This window comes from Mauremys mutica, chromosome 2 (genome assembly GCF_020497125.1).
Source record: "Mauremys mutica isolate MM-2020 ecotype Southern chromosome 2, ASM2049712v1, whole genome shotgun sequence".
In the NCBI taxonomy this organism is placed as follows: Eukaryota; Metazoa; Chordata; order Testudines; family Geoemydidae; genus Mauremys; species Mauremys mutica.
In genome coordinates this window covers 260967543-260984847 of record NC_059073.1, presented here as the reverse complement: position 1 = coordinate 260984847, position 17305 = coordinate 260967543, and the positions used below count along the sequence as shown (strand labels likewise).

Sequence of the window (17305 nt, the reverse complement as noted above, 5' to 3'; positions counted from 1 at the left end):
TAAAGCAACTGCACATTTTGACTGTACAAGAATAAATAGGAACTTGCTTGCATTGTTTGGTATGATTTTCACAGGAACACCGGGAGAGCCAGTTGTTGAGAGGAGAAGGGCAGGGCAAAGACTGAACATACACCCAGTTCCAACAGCTTTCTCAATCATACTCGGCACCTCCTGCATGATGCCTTAGCAAAGCAAAGTACTGCTGGAGAAACTCCTCAGTTTTATTCTTCAGGCATGCAGTTTATAATTCTCTTCCTAGCCAGTTGTTCAGAAAACAAGACTGTCACAGCCTCACCAATCTCACTCTCTGAGAGAAGCACAACAAATACAAAACCTTGTCCTTCTGCAGCCCAATCATTGACAGTTCTGAGGCTTTAGATTCTATCATTCGGTTTATTTCTTGCGATTCAATTGATCTTTGTGGGGAACAAGTCATCACCTGTATTGTAATTGGTTGGGGGTCATTCTGTGCTGGGCACTACACTCTGCTACACTGATATCCTTTTCCCACTGGGAAATATCCAAGCATTACTTGTATGTTCCTTCCCTTTCCTGGGGGCATCTTTTATGTTCATACTGTAGAGGAGCTGCCTCCTGCCTGGTACAAGCACAAACTAGAAATTCAATCATGCAATCATTCATTTATGTTCATTGTCTACCCTGGGCTATGTGTGCAAACTACTTTGAATACTCATATTTAAATGGCTCTTCAGATACCACCCCAGGAGATACTTAGCATGTTATCCCAGAGCAGGCTTTTTCAATGTGATGACATTTTATGTTTAAACCAAGGTACAGATTCTATACAATTCACCAGGGACAAAGTTAGATACAGGCAAAGACATATTTTCTATTTAACCATGGGAGAAGAGCATATGTTAAAAATTTTAACATCATAAAAATAGGCTGGTAATTTGTGTATGAACTGCTTCTAGGCAGAGGGAGAGCTTTGCATTTCTCAATTCCCAATTAAGAGTGGTATTGACAGACCTCACCTGAACTCTCTTCAGCAGGCAAGGTGGCTGGGATGCAGGAACTCCAGGGAGGGTATAAAGCAAAGTGTAATGGGAATACTCTGCTTGCTGTCCCCAAGTAAAAGGATGCACACAATTAAAGAGATGTCTGATTTCCTGCGTACATTATCATACATCTCAATCATCTTATAATAAAACCAGAATCAACCTCTCTCACCTACACGGTAAATTAAAAGGAACGCTTTTAAACACTACTGAGTGCAATAATCTTTGCCAATTCTTATACATGAGCAATTATCCCACATCAGCTATAGGAAGTGGAATGTCTTATCTTGGTCACATTCCTCAAATAGCAGGATGCCAAAGTGCAGGTGCCATTCCCCTATACAAATCATATGGGTTCAGCCACTTAGCTTGGCTTTCATTGGATGAACTGCATGCAGAGAAACTATATGTGATTCTGCCCATCCACAGAGAGATATCACTGCTAGCATTCTTTCTGGAGATACAAATTAGCACATGCCTTTTAAAGGGTGCAGCCTGCACTGCCTTCTGTAGTTAGCCAACTCTACTGGCAGGTCTGGGGAAAGAGCTGTGGCCACTACACCACCTCACTCTTTCTGGAGAGGCTAGTGCTAACAAGTGGTTTTACTGTTTATGAAATTATGGAAGGATTATTTTAATAACTCTTAAGGCTCTTTATAGTTGTATAACTCAAAAACATATCCTAAAGTAATATTTCAGAGGTTAGACAATAGACTAATTTGCACTGATTGCTTTTGGTATTTAGAATGATTTTTTAAAATAGCCCAGACACTCAAGGTTTAAAGAGACAAAATAAAACACAAGTGCTTTCCAGTGTAATTTTGTTAATAAATAGTGGGCTGAATTTTAAATACATGTATATGTTTAGAAGGGCTATTATGCAAATATTGTATTCATAATTTTAAGTGCACTTTAGGGACAATAATCATTGCTGGTGCAAAATTATTTGCAAATTCACTAGTGTATATGTGTGTGAGTGTGCACACATGCATGTGTGTTCAGGCATGTGATTACACTTGGGGGTATCCTTAAGTCTCATGCTGTGCTGATCCTCTTCCTAGCTAATTACAGTTTGAGGAGACTTATTCTGAGCCTGTCAATCAGATGTGTGGTAGAAGTCTGCTCAGGCCTAATTTTAAAGCCCAAACTGGACCCAAACCAGACTGGAGAGTTTTGAGTCACTTTCAGACCCGATCCAAAGCCGGTATTTCCCCGAGCTTGTGTCAGCACACTGCTGCCTTGGGGCTCAGCCTGGTGAGGATTTCCCACTCCTCACACCCCATAGACGTGTGCTCTGCGACTTGTCAGTACACTCTCTCTGTAGCATATACAGTGCAATAAGGTGGCAGTGGCCAGCAGCAGTTGAGGCACGTAGCCACCACTGCACCAACCCCACAGACAGGAGGAGGTGATCGGAGACAACCTGAGCAAGTTGGGTTGCTGTCAGACCAGACTCAAACTTGACACTTGAGTTGGGTTCTGTTGGGTTCCTGTCGGGCTGCAAAACTCTACATAGTGGGGGCACTGTGAGGCACTCCTTCTCCCCCAAGGCGGAGTCATTACTTTCACAGCTTTTAGCCTTTGAGAGCCTACCATTGTCCAGCTAGCCTCCTTCAATTCCCTAAAGAGTTCTATAAAAGTTAGCAACACAGACAATAGCCTATCCATTAGTACAACTATACTGGTATATCTTAGCCAATTGCCAATATAATCATCTTTCTGCCCTAGGGTAGGGTGTATGGCCACAGAAGTCATCTGTGCTGGTACAGACATTTGTACAAATCTGACTCTTAAGAAGACAGGAGAGATCACATCAGGTGATAACTAACAGGTAGGTCATCAATTAACCATTTGTGATGATGAAAAAAATCAGCAGAAAGAACATTCTTGTTTCAGTTACTTCAACAGGATGGACTTGCTGATCTCAGCAATGCTCCCCAAAGAATATATTAAAAACAAACTATTCTATTTTTATGCAAATTCATGTTTTACAACAGATAAGACAGCCAGTGATAAATTCTTCTATTTCCTCACACTAGATGAGAAAACCCCCACTCCATACAGAATAGAAATTGTAATATCAGAGTGCCATTCTGAACAGGTGTGAAATATATTCCCTTATTAACACTAGCGGCATAACATTTGTTCTTGTAATATGATTTATTTGTCAGAAAAAAATCCCAGTTAATTATTCTATTTTTTACAATGATTGCAATATACACTAATTAATATGATTGGTATATCTCCAATTATTACCTATCTCCTAGAGCTAGAAGGGACCTTGAAAGGTCATTGAGTCCAGCCCCCTGCCTTCACTAGTAGGACCAATTTTTGCCCCAGATCCCTAAGTGGCCTCCTCAAGGATTGAACTCACAACCCTGGGTTTAGCAGACCAATGCTCAAACCACTGAGCTATCCCTCCCTGGATAATCATTAGGAGGCAACACTTTTTTGGAAGTAAATGAGTTCTTTTGGTGCATAGACCCCTTTAAATTACTTACTGCCCTAATAATTGCGTAAGGACCACACCCCAGTATACTGGGCTCCAATATGTTAAATGAGGTTATGCACACAGATCAGGGCTCTCTCTCATTTACATACCTGACATTCTTGCTCTGTCTTACCTTGTCTCTTTGTCTTTGGGCACCGCAGTTGATCCATAGCCAAACACCTGTTTGTCAGCCGCAGACTGAACTACTTCGACCATGCCAGGTGAACCCACAGCATTCCGTGCTTTTGCTTCCACAAACATAGGTGCTCCTGGTTCTTTTTTAAAGGACTGGCGACTAGGAGAAGACCTGTCCGGCTGGACGACATGAGGGGGCACGTGAGTGTTATGCTGAGTATGAATATCAATCAGTCTCATGTCAGTGACTCTGTGAGGAGAGGCAGGAGGAGTTTTAGAACCAAGAGTTGGCAAATGGCTGTCAGGGTATTTTCTAGGTTTTTGTCTGTACAAAGATTGCTCCATCATTTCAGGTTGCAGAGAGGGACTACAGTAAGTGTTTGAGGACCTCATTGTACTGCGATGATAAGCTATAATGTGATCAGGAACATCAAGAGGGTGTCCAGTATGGGGAGCAGCAACACTCATCCTCCCCTCATGATACAGATAGGGGTCGGCATACAGGCCTTCATTTCGAAACAGTGCAATGTTTTTGTTACTCAGGTCCTCATCTGGTTTCACGTCCCTTCTTTCCAAAATGGCACTAGGGCTCGGTGATATGGATCTTGATGCTGGCACACTTGAGAGCCTGTCTCTGGGAATTGTTGCATTGCCTGGCACGCCCATGGGCCTGGCCCCACCATAAGGAATTCTGGATGGAGACGGAGGCATAGAGTGGGGCACAGCTGTCATGGGTGATGAGCTTGGAATTGCATGAGAAGGATGCGTAGCAGATCCTGGCCGGGGAGTATTTGGGCCATCTCGGCCTATGTAAGCAATTTCTCTCTGCATCTGAAATAAAGGAAAACCATATGAGACACATCTTTACTCATTAGTTTACACATCACATTAGCTGCTGCTTAGACATCAACTACAGTAAAAAGAATTTAACATAAATTTCTTTATTATCTATTTAAATAAAATAAACTCTTTTGAGACTGCAGCTCCTAATGAAAAGAGGATCTGCAGAAGGCAGGAAAATTCCCCCCCCCCCCGGCGGCATGCCGCCCCAAGCATGCGCTTGGCGTGCTGGGGCCTGGAGCCGCCCCTGCCTGCAGCCCTTACTCAAGCAAAATAAACTCTTGTAACCAATGGGACATTTGCTTCACTGCAGGATTTGGCCCTCTGATAATATCTTGCCGAGATCATTACTTTTGTGCAGAAATCTGAAAATTATACGTTGAGTGTATGTAGCATTATTGTCGAGTGTAGGTAATTTCTGCTAGAGTATTGTTGAAATATGTGAAAATGAATGTGCACAGAACAGTTTTCTGATATAAAGCACGTATCACAGACTTTCTGTATCACATGGCCAAAGATACTAGAGTGACTATTCATACACTTTGTTTAAAAATAAAAGCCACTTACAACCACTTCCAGCTAAAACGGACATAAAAAGAGCTGCAGTAATTGCCAACAAGAAGGTGGGAACAAACAGGAAAAAGAAGGGGAACACGTCTTTTGAAGGATGCGTTAGCTATGCCCCTAGCCAGCTAGCGAAAGACTGAAAACTTTGCAGACAATGGCATGCTCATCTGCTGCAGGGAACAGAGCATCTCACTCTGCTCAGCAGTGACCTCTCCAGATGACTGAGCATTACCACTGACAGGCACAGAAGGGGATCTCATTGCTGCAAGCTTAATTAATGCCTCTGATGACGAGTCTTGAATGATAAGTAGGGGAGGATGAGGATCAGCTGGGTTCCATCAAAGATGTAGGGGACCTCATTTCCAAAGGAAAAAATCTTCACTTCGCTTTAGAATGTGTTGTCCACTCAATATGGTATGTCTACACTGCGTGTGGGGGTCAGCCTCCCAGCCCAGGTCCATGGACTTGTGCTAGTGCTCTAAAAATAGCTGTGTAGACGTTGTGGCTTGGGCTGGACTTTGGGCTCCGAAGCCCAGGGTGGAAGGGGGGTGGGGTTGGAGAGGAGGGGAAGCTTGAGAGCCTGAGCCGCAATATCAAAGCAGCAACTACACAGCCATTTTGAGTGCACTAGCATGAGCCCCGCTACCACACGTCTGAGGAACCAGGCTGGGAGGCTCGCTCCAAGATGCTCTATAGATATGCTGACATCACACTCCATCATTTACATGGGATTCCAGCAAAAAAACAAATTCATCACCAAACCAGAATGATCACTACCTTAACTTGTGTAGAAACATTCGCCTTATGTGCCTTGTTACGCATCGTCTGTTTGAAATCCTTGTCAACTTTTACTCCTTCATATTACGATAATGTGGCTGGATTTGCAGCAATCACAATGCATGCCAGCTAGTGAAGCAAGGAGTTACATTCTCTCCCTATCCCACCCACAAGTTTTTCCATTGTTAAGGAAATTGTCATGCCTGTATATATAATACAACTGTTCCTCTCACAGCTTTGAAATTACAAATGACTCTCCCTAGGACTGGAGTTCAGGGATTTGCAATACCAGGCATCGACAAGAAGAAAGGAGAGGAGATAACCTGGCAGCAGCAGCAAAAATACAGAAATAAATAAAACAGAACAAAGAAGAGCACAAGGCTGGGCTGTGAAAACAATAACAAACTGCAAGCCAGACTGTTTCAGCCACAAGGAGAGACATGGACATTTATCATTTGTTCAGTGAATTAGTATAATTTGGGATTTTAAATAAAAACACTGTACAATAAAATTTAACATGCACAACCCCAACTGAATAAAAGATAAAATGAGTGAGATGACTGACATTTTACATACACAGCTGTCTGTCCTGTTCTGAGAGACAGGGCTGGTCTTACAGGTGGGCACCGTGGTCAGGGGGATGCTGTGGTCAAGCAGACGCTGCAAAGTAAGAGGTGAGCTCCGATGACCTGGGCTCCGCTCTCCACTTGTGGGTGGCTTCATTGCTGGCGTGGTGTTCCAGCTTGGCAGAAAGGGCAGGCAGGTCGGGCTGGCTCCCAGCTGGGGGAGAGGTGAAAGTTGCGGGGGGTGTTGTTTCAACTTGTGGCTTGGGAGGGTCTGCCCCAGGGATGAGCTGCAGGAGTGCCACTGGGCCTGGGAATGTCCCCTGCAGGGTGGGCAGGGGCCAGGGCTGGCCTTGCCCCCGGGCTATACCATGCGCCAGTCTGTGTTGGGCTGTGGGGTGAGCTGCTTCTGCCAACTGTCTCCTTCTCTCACCCCAGGCTGCCTGGTGCAGCCCACCCACCAGGGTAGCTGCTCACTTGCCCCCAAATGCCTGTGGAGCAGGGGTGGAATGGGCGTGCCTGGGCTGGTGGCAACTCTCTTGTGGCCACACAATGGTGTCCACAGTTGGGCGGTGCTGAGGAGTGGAGGCGGCGGTGGAGCTCCCTGGGCAGGTTCCCAGCAGCTCGGGGAAACAGACCCTTTGCTGGGTGTGAGCTGTGCTGGGCTTCCATTTGTGCCTTACTGCACTCCCATCCCTCCAGCGCTTTGCACACTTGCCAGCCCTGTGTTCTTGCTGTGGGTGCCAGAGGCTTGGGTGCTACAGCGAGCCAGCACTGAGTGTCCTGGCTGCCCATGCTGTTTGCAGCTGTCTCTGCTGGAGGTGCACACAGTCCACACCATAACTTAAAAGGTTCTCCAGTAAACTCAAGGTGTGTGACCGTACTGTGTATCTGTACTTAACCTCAAAGAAAGGGCGCCAAAATGCAAATTTGCCCATGGCACCATTTTCCCTAAGGCCGACCCTGTTCGGGGACAGTCACACACTGTGCTGTGTGTCTTCTGAAGCCAGATGCTATGCACAGGCCTGATCCAAAGCTCATTGAAGTCAATGGAAAGACTCCTGCTGACTACAGTGGGCTTTGGATCAGGCCCCCCAAGTGTAAATCTGACATGTGGCAATGGGTGCTTGTGACTGTGAGAACAGGACTGAGACCAAAGTCTATCATCATTGTGCACAATAACAGTCTCCCAAGGTGCAGAAACATAGATGCTGGGATTCCCAGGCAGGCAGACACATGAGGAATTTGATAATATGAGGCGGAAAGGAGAAAAGTGTCAACAGGAAACTTGAGAAGCCCAGAATTAACAGTGACAGGTCTAATATCCCCTAGTCAATCCAACACTCATGCTGAATGGTCACTCATTTCTCCTGAGGCAGAGGACCATTCAGCACAAAATTCCTGTTTTCTGTTTAGGTGCATTAAGACATAAATGAAGAATTCACATAGGACCTGGAGTATTGTTCAAAATAGGACTGGCCAGTACCTGGCATTTACAGTCCTTACCCCGTAACCATTTGTGCCAAGTACTGGCACATTTATTATTATTTATTCCCTATTTGTACTACAGTAGCACACAGAGTTCTCAGTCAAGACTGGGGCCCGACTGGGGCCCCACTGTTTTGAGCATGGCACAAACATATAGAAAGACACTGTCTCCGTCCTGAAAAGTGTATAATGTAATTGAAGACATGACTCAAAAAGTGGGTGTAACAATCAGAAGAAGGGAATGGCAGGGGTGGAAAGAGGAGGAGGGAGGGCATGGGCATGGGGAGGGGCGGCTCCAGGCCCCAGCACGCCAAGCGCGTGCTTGGGGCGGCAAGCCGCGGGGGGTGCTCTGCAGGCGCCACGAGGGCGGCAGTCAGGCTGCCCTCTGCGGCTTGCCTGCGGAGAGTCCGCTGGTCCCGAAGCCGCGGGACCAGCAGACAGTCCGCAAGCAAGCTGCGGAAGGCAGCCTGCCTGCTGTGCTTGGGGCGGCAAAATTCCTAAAGCCGCCCCTGGGCATGGGTAACAATGACAGGAACACAGGGTTATGTAGATGAGATACGTGCACAGCTTGATGAATTGGAGTCATACAATTTTTGTGTGTTTGGATTATAACTTCTGCTTTCACCTGTCCAGTTTCTTTTTCTGTTGTTTTGCCCCTGTTCCAAGTACCCAGATTTTTTGCCCATGAGCACTTTAGAACTGCATACAACGGTCTCTTTTTTCCTTCTCATCTCTGTTCTAACTTTTGTGAGTTTCTTCTCTCTCTCTTTTTAATTCTTTTTTGCTCTCTCTTCTTTATCCATCCTTCCCCTACTCCCCTCCCCCCTGCTAGCATACACTGGGCCTCATGTTCTGGTGTGAAAGGCAAATGCCTCAGGAACAAAGTAAAGAGGCCACTGAGCTGGCCCGAGCCAATATAAGTGATCTCCTGCCACAGCCAGCCTGCAGTAAGGGTGAGGGTAGGAATGTTCCTAATGCAGTCGTGATGTCCAATGCTTCACAGTTGCATGTTATGGAATGGAAGCCATAAAATAACCCCCTGCACAGTGCATGTACGGGCTGGGTAGAATTGCAGTCTCTGAACTCTGGGGAGTGCAGGGCCTGGCCCATCCCTAAGTCCCCGAACCGCATGGCACCCCAGAGGAGACGATGGAGGCCTTGTGGGCAGCAGAGGACAAGCATGCAATTCAGTAAAAGATGCAGTGGTAGGTGTGGCATGTTTCATGATGCATTTTGCCTTCCAGTGCTCCCGTTGAGGCTGCTCTGCCATGCTGCCCCTTACGCTAAGCTGTACCTAAATGGTACTATCTAGACCACATCTTTTGTATTTTTCCCTTGCATACAAATAAGAAGGAAATGTTAAAACAAAGGACTGATACTCTGAACTCTGTTCCTTGCTCTACTATCAACTCACTGTGTCCTTAGGCAAATCACATCACCTCTCTGTGACTTGGTTTACTCAACTGTAAACTGGATTTAATAATTAATATTTTTCAAGGGCTTTGAGATTTTTGAATGAAGATGCTATGGAAAATGCTAAGTATTATTACAAAAAATTAATATATTTATATGTAAATAATTGTTTAATGAATAGGTTCTGTAATCACTCCACTAGAAAAAAATCTTACTACTTTGTTAATCAAGTGAAAGATTTAATTTTAAAAAGACAAATGAATTAATTTATTCCTTCATCAGAATAAAATTAAAACCAAACTGTCCTAATTAACCTGAAATCTTAGTTTTAGTAGTTGCATTATAATACAGTTTCTATAGCTGAGTTACTGACCTTCCATTCTGGCTTTGCACTGCTGGAAGAATAAGTCAACTTTACTAAATTTTGCAAATAAATGTCAGTATAGTTCTGCACTGGCTGAAATAATTTAATTTGAAATAAGAAACAGTACCTCTGAAAATTAGACCTGGTAAATGGTTTGAAAAACACCAGTGGCCTCTAAGCACAATTGAACATGTCACTAGTGCCTATAAAAAGTATTAATTTACTGGCTCCAGTGACAACCCCACATTAGAGTACCTAATCGACTGGACGTTGCAGATTGCAAAGTAGTGGTTTTTCCTCCTCTGCCCATGCTACCATTCCATGTTTCCATTCTTTTTTTAATCAACAACCCTGCAGTCTGCCAATGTTAATCAGGACTTTGGATACTCCTTCCAACTCCCCTGCTCTCTGGCTCACAAACCCTATATAGAGTGACAGCTCACTTCTAAATGGGGGTGAAGTGGGTGCGTTATAGGAACCAATGGGAGCTGCTCAGCTACTCTGGAAATGTTGAGGGAGGTGTTATGGTGCATAAGCTATAATCCTCCTACTAGCAGGAGAACTTGTTTTCCTGGAAAGTGGCTGCCGATCACCTCACCTTCATACTGTGGTGTACCACTGCTATAGGCAACATTCAGTCCCCGTGGCCCAACACAGACCTTCTTCGGCGCTATGCATCCATATGAAAAGGGGTATGGGCACATGTACTGTCTAGCCATGAGAAGCATAGTGCACTTTTTCAATGTACTATATGGTTGCTGCCTGCATGCTGGCTCAGGTGGCGTGTGCAGCTTAGCTAGTACACCATCTCTCTTTCCATATGGCACAGGATCAAGCACATACTTAACATTTTTCTTGATTATACCCAGTTCTTTCATGTACACCTGCACATAAGCCTAGCCTCTACAGCTATACAAATGTTTATCTCATGGTATTTTACATGTTTGGCTCAGATGTTGCCCTTATGTATACCTGCTCACACAAGTTTAATTCACACAGTATCCTAAAAGTCCTATGGGGAAGCAAAGAATACCCATTTAACTTTTTATTGAATATAGAGCAAATCTGTAAAACTGCAAGCTAGCCACAAAACAAACTTAAGAGCAAAAATAATGGCTGACTACTTAAACTCATCTATAGTCAATGTGTACATTAACCATGGCTTCTATATACATGTGGAAAAGATTTTCAGGACAGATTTTAGACTGTCTGTTGTTTCAGGCACAAATTTAAAAAATATTTGTAAGTACTTTACCTCTAATCCATGTATTTGTGCCTACTGTTCTGAGACTACTATTAAAAACAATACTATTTTTTTAACTAGACAACATTGCAACTCAAAGACAAATAAAATTATCCTTGCTAATGGTTTTTATTCTGAAATAATTAAAGCCACTTACTTTTACTTAGGGCAATCACCTGCATGGATACAGCAATAAGAAGAACATTTGGTTCCACTTCATGAAATACAGTTCTTTTGTTTACAGCCTTGAATCTGAATCCTTGGTCTAGAATATGATATTTTAGGCATCCAGCCTTCTTGGAAAAATATTTTAAACCTTAAAAAGGCTCCTCATTCCCTCTGCTTGCAACAAGTATGGGCCACCTTGTTTTACTGGATCATCCAAAAAGTGCCGCTTTAAGAGACTAAAGTACTTTTCCACAGGAGAAGTCTGCAATTTCTCCTCCCCTTAGAAATTAGTCACTAAATAACCTTTCTGGCATGTCACCCAGCCACAAACTGTGCATCCTACCACTATGTAATTCAATCACTGAACAATTTCTTTAACGTGGGTGTATAAAATATAAAGAAGAGACTAACATTAAAGAATGAAGCAATACAGAGTCCTGCAAAGGAGTGAACCATAAATAAAACAGCAGGTAACCTTTATTAAGGGAAGAAGGCTTATTCTAAAAGAAAACAATATGAAATACACATGTTAATTATTCAGTAAGAACTCAGTAAACTCAGCATTGCAGAAAACGTAGGAAAAACGCAGAACACATTGATTTGAGCAACTTTTAAAGTATTCAGATTGGCAGAGAAATTTAGTGGAGTGAAATCTGAAACTATCCCTAAGATATAGCACCTGAGCAAAACAAGAGGCTGTCTACTAATTAACCAGTCACCTTAGCAGCTTTACCAAGCTGAACTTTGAGACCATCGTAAATCACTTTCATTGCTATCTCATCAGAACATTGCACAAGCAATTAAGATCACTTTTGGAAAAAGAGAATTAAAAAAAAGCAACTGTCGATTATTTATTTAGGATGATTACAGGAAAACGACCTTCCCTCCGAAATATTCAATAATGTTGTATATACATTTTTAAAAATACAATACTCACTCAGGTTGGAGAGATGGAACTGAAATGACACAACACAAGCACTTTACAGCACTGCAGTTATCTGCTGGGTGTTTATTTTTAAAAAATGCTGCCTGTGTCATTATAGAGAGCATTTGTGGGCTAGAGCCACAAAGGGATTTAGATGCTTAGCTGCCACTTTCGGTGCCCAAAGCCAGAATCTCAAATCCCTGCTCAACTGCCACCTAACCCTGTAGGTGCCTAAGTTTCCAGTGGTGAAATCCCCTAGTTGCCTGAATTTCTGCCATTGGGAATGTGCACAGCTGCCTAAGCCCTGACGCCAAGGCCCCTAAGCCTCAATGGAATTCACAGACTAGGTGTCCCCCTGCTTATCTTGCCTGCGGACCCCAATCTGGTAGTACACTGGGTCTTGGACAAAACACAGCTGGAAGAGGACGAGAAGATAGTGGTGGTGCTGCCCCCTTTATAACTACAGCACCCATGCAGGATGATCCAGGTTCAAATCACTCCTTTGCCTAATGTGGAGCAGGGATTTGAATCTAGGTCTCCTCTTCAAAGAGTGCCCCTAATCACTGGGCTATGAGGAATCTCTTTCAATCTGTCCTGCTGAAGCTGTTCCACTTTGGTCATTGGAACAAGGACTAGAGCCTGTCATTCCCACATGCCAGCTCGGTGCCCTAACCACATGGCTAGAGAGTCTCTCTCCCACTTGCTCTGGCCCAGTGGCTGTTAAGTATTCTACACGAAGGGGAACAGCTTCAGCAGGAGAGTGAAAGGGCCTTGCCCCAGAACACCCTTTAGCCCAGTAGTTAGGGCACTTACCTGAGAGGTGAGGGAGCTGGGTTCACAGCAGGCAGAAGGGGAATTTAGAGAGGGTTCACAGCTGTGATGCCTGAGCAGGAGACACCTCCCTCCAGCCCAGACCTAGGCACCTCAACTCCCTCTCATTGGCATTTCTTATTGGACGGCTTAGACGTTTCCCCACTCAGCGTGCTGGCTTTTGTGGATCTCACTGTTCGGTGCCTATCTCTCCCTATACCTTGCATAGGAGCCTGGGCACCGAACTCAGGGCTGTGGATTACATTAGGTGGCACGGTTCCTAAAAGAGCTGTCCATAAATGACATCGCACAGTTTTTGGTGATTTTCAAGACCCACACACCACTTGTAACGCTTGTTAACAGTGAAACAAACACAAAATTAAGGACCCAACCATGCACCCCCTTAATATGTTACTTAATATACAGACAGCCCCAAACATTAGGCCTTGCAACACGGATTACAAATCCCCTTTTCTGTGGTCCTAGCCCCATGGGTTTTTTCAGCTGGAGGAAAGGCATAAAGTGTTACTGATGAGAAAGGGGGAAAAGTGAGAGCTGTACTAGTATTGGGAAATTTGCTGGGTTAATCTCTACCCTCCCTCCTTCAAGAGAACCAAACTCATACAATTTGAGTTGTACGTGTATGGGATTATATGACTGACATCTGCTCAATGTGCAGCGGCAGTCAAAAAAGCTAACAGAATGTTAGGAACCATTAGGAAAGGGATAGATAATAAGATAGAAAATATCATAATGCCTTTATAATAATCCATTGTATGCGTGCATCTTGAATAAAACATGCAGTTTTGGTGCCCCATCTCAAAAAAGATATATTAGAATTGGGAAAGGTTCAGAGAAGGGCAACAAAAATTATTAGGGGTACAGAACAACTTCTGTAAGATGAAAGAGTAAAAAGACTGGGAGTTTTCAGCTTGGAAAAGCAATGACTAAGAGGGGTATGATAGAGGTCTATAAAATCTTGTCTGGTGTGGAGAAAGTGAATAAGGAAGTGTTATCTACTCTTTCATATAACACAAGGGGGGTCACACAATGAAATTAATAGGCAGAGGCTTAAAGCATACAAAAGGAAGTATTTCTTCACACAACACACAGTCACCCTGTGGATCTAGTTGCCAGGGGATGTTGTGAAGGTCAAAACTATAACATATTTCAAAAAAGATTTAGATAAGTTCATGGAGGATAGATCCACCAATGACTATTAGCCAGGATGGGCAGGGATATAACACCATGCTCTGTATGTCCCCCCTCTGTCTGCAAGAAGATGGGAGTGGACGACGGGATGGATCACTCAAAGATTGCTTGTTCTGTTCATTCTCTCTGAAGCAGATGGCATTGGCCACTGTCAGAAGACAGGATACTGAACTAGATGGACCTTTGGTGTGACCCAGTATGACTGTTCTTATGACTCTGTGTGTGTGTGTATTAGGGGGAGGGAGTCATCCATAATGGGGTGTGATTGGAATAACACTTTCTATTCCATGGTGTTTTCCCCAAAGCACTTTGCAAAAATTAATTTCGCTTCACAACACTTCAATGAGAAAGTCATTATTACAATTGTTTCACAGATGGGCAAACTGAGGCACACGGTGGTTTAGTGACTTGACTAAGGTCAGTGGTAAATCTAGGAACAGAGTCCAGGATTTTGGACTCTCAGTCTCATGCACTAATCAATAGATATCATTTCTGTTTCACTAAGCAGATGGAAGAACTCTTTCACATTACAGACAGCTTTGGCATGTTGTGACACAAGCACCATTTTTAAAAAAAAAATGTACAAAACATCACCACTGGTCTTGACTAGAATGTCACAGTATTTTCACACAATATACTCATATTTTTTAAAATAATAGCTTGATTAAATATTTGCACTAGAAATATATTAATGGAATGTCATGGCATAAAAAGACCATTAAATCAATTTATTTGTATTTTGAATTTAATCAGTCAGGGTTTGTTGTTTCTTGTGGCTATAGGAAGCAAAACATTCTCTACCATTGAGGCATCTGGTTTACATTTGGCCGCTTTAGCTAGCCCATCAAGCACTCACTTTTCTTAAATGGGGATTTGGATGCTTGATTTAGTTATAACTAAAGTCAGAACTGCTGACCAACTGGACCCCAGAAACACCAAAAGTGGAAACCAGACAAATTGTTTAATACATACTGATAACACAGGTGCTTCCTAACAAGTGCAGTATACAGTCTACCAATAGCCCTTTTAAAAAAAGTTTAACAACCCTGCTGTGAGAAATCCCATTAATATTGTTATAATATGGAGTATATAGGGGGTCACTATATCTTACTGTAGTTGATCTGCAATGACTTACAAACTGGTAGGATCTACATAAGGACAGCCATATTGGGTCACACCAATGGTCCACCTAGCACAGCATCTTGTCTTCCGACAGGGACTAATGCCCGGTACTTCAGAGGGAATAAACAGAACGGGCAGTCACTGAGTGATCCATCCCCTCTTGTCCTCTCCCAGCTTCATTTTCCATAACTGGACTCTAGCATAATAAAGTATACCCCAGAACACCAGCTATACTCTGACTGGGTTCCTGCACATCAGACACAATATACAATAAGCTTCAAGTAGTCTGATGCACAGGAAGGCTTTTATTACTTAAGGAATGAAGCCTCTTTTAATTTGAAAATATGTCATAGCCCAAATTTATAAATAATGCATGGACATGTCATTACCAAGACTGCAATTCAATCTCTGGGTTCTTATAATACATACAAACCATTCAAGCATCACTCTCCATTTTAATTACTTTATCAGAGCCCCTCAAGGCTTGTCTATCTTGCCATGCCTTATCCTGCTTTTATTTGGAAGATATTTACTTGTTTATAATATTCCATATGAGGTTTCTTTTTCAGCTTGATACACAGTACAAAAAGGGCATGATCCTGAGAGGTACCGAGCACCAGGCTTCATCAGGATCAGGCACAAAATTCTGGGCTATTTACTGCTCTAAAATCCATGTTAGTGAAAGGCTGAAGTCACCATTGGGCACTTAACTACACCACTCTCCCTAATTTCCTCTAAAACACTAATAACTTCATTAGTCTCATGGAGCTTTGCAGATATTTTCCCTTCCCATTAATTTCTCTCTATTTTTATTAGTTGAAAAATGTTACAGACACCAGGGGAAAAATATCATTTATAAAGGTTGGACAAGATTTTTTTTTAAAAGATCTATTTCAATGCATATGTGTGACACAAGGATGTTTCCATTTTATCATCTGACCATTCTGACAATTATTCCTTTTCTTTTTTTAAATATTTGTATAGCTGGAAATAGTTAAGTAGCTAGTCTCTTGTTTTTCATTTCTATAAATAACTGTTTCCTTGAAAAAACGCAGACAAGCTGACTTACGCACTAGACTGTTTATTACTAATTTAGGGCCTGAACCTGCACTCCAGGGCAAACTTTGCCAGAGTATGGAGTCAATGGGAGTTTTGCTTGAACATGACTAACTAATACAGTCCCACAAAACCCAAAAACTAAGGTAATTTGGAACAAACTTTTAAAATAGTCTCACATTTTCTAAAGCAGCCCTCCAGCTAAACATCTATATTTATAGCCACTTAGATTTCTGTGGCATCTCCAAAAAGATCGAAAAATGGACCCGTCAGAATTCTTATTTGAGTTCTGATGGCAGGTCCAGATGGATGGGGAGGTAAGAGGATAGTTCTAGCAGCATAAGGAGGCTTAGAGCTGTGACATTCACTGATGATTTAGCTTCTGCGCTCTTAGTGAACCTTCTCATTTGTATTACCTCTTAACAAGGTCTTCACAGATTCCTAAGGCACTTGCTAAAGCAGAGTATATCCTGTGGTAAACACAGGTGCTGTAAAGTTCCATCACCTAATATTCATTCCAAAGGTCCCATTTCTTTTTAAAAATCACTTAACTATCGACTAGTGTGAACCACCGTAAAGAGCTCTATAGTACTTGTGCTTCAGTACTGGCAGAGAAGGACTTCCTGTAGAAGAGATGGCTCTGACAACGTTAGGCAAGCTGTGTCTGAACCCACTGAACCCAGGAACCTGAACACTAAGCCAGCATCATTTTTTTTTGCAGAATATATTTTTAAAATGTTTTAATAGTGTAGATTACATTGTGTGCTCAGTCATTTGGTGGTGGCAACATTTTGGCAGAATCAAGAATTTCACATGATTAAACATTTATCAGAAATGAAATACAGGCAAGTAGGGGTGGGTGAATCTTGTGGAGGATGAAGATTCTGCAAGCCTCTCCAATTATTTCTGGGGTCACAAAATTAGGGTCAATATAACAAGCCCTTTTCTGAAGCTGCATGAGCCAGGGACTATAGGATCGGCTATTATTTCAAGCTGCAATCCTCCCACTCCCCTGTAATTTAAACCTCATGTTTTCTCCCAGAGGTGATTCAATACAAATAAACATGTTTTTCTAGCTAACAGGAAGTAATTGGTGTACACACACACATACA

The 17305-nt window shown here is 42.9% G+C and overlaps 1 protein-coding gene across 13 annotated transcripts in view; it reads right to left on the bottom strand.

Moving 5' to 3' along the window:
- Positions 1–17305, bottom strand: part of KIAA1217 (KIAA1217 ortholog) — a 247137-nt gene that overhangs the window by 61372 nt on the left and 168460 nt on the right. For 12 of the 13 annotated variants that reach the window (XM_045004436.1, XM_045004429.1, XM_045004435.1 and 9 more), the window contains one exon: positions 3644–4476. In XM_045004436.1, coding sequence (XP_044860371.1) covers positions 3644–4476 — 833 coding nt within the window. Of the gene's footprint in view, positions 1–3643; positions 4477–11057; positions 11217–17305 lie in introns of those variants that run through there. The other variant, XM_045004432.1, reaches the window with a different exon arrangement.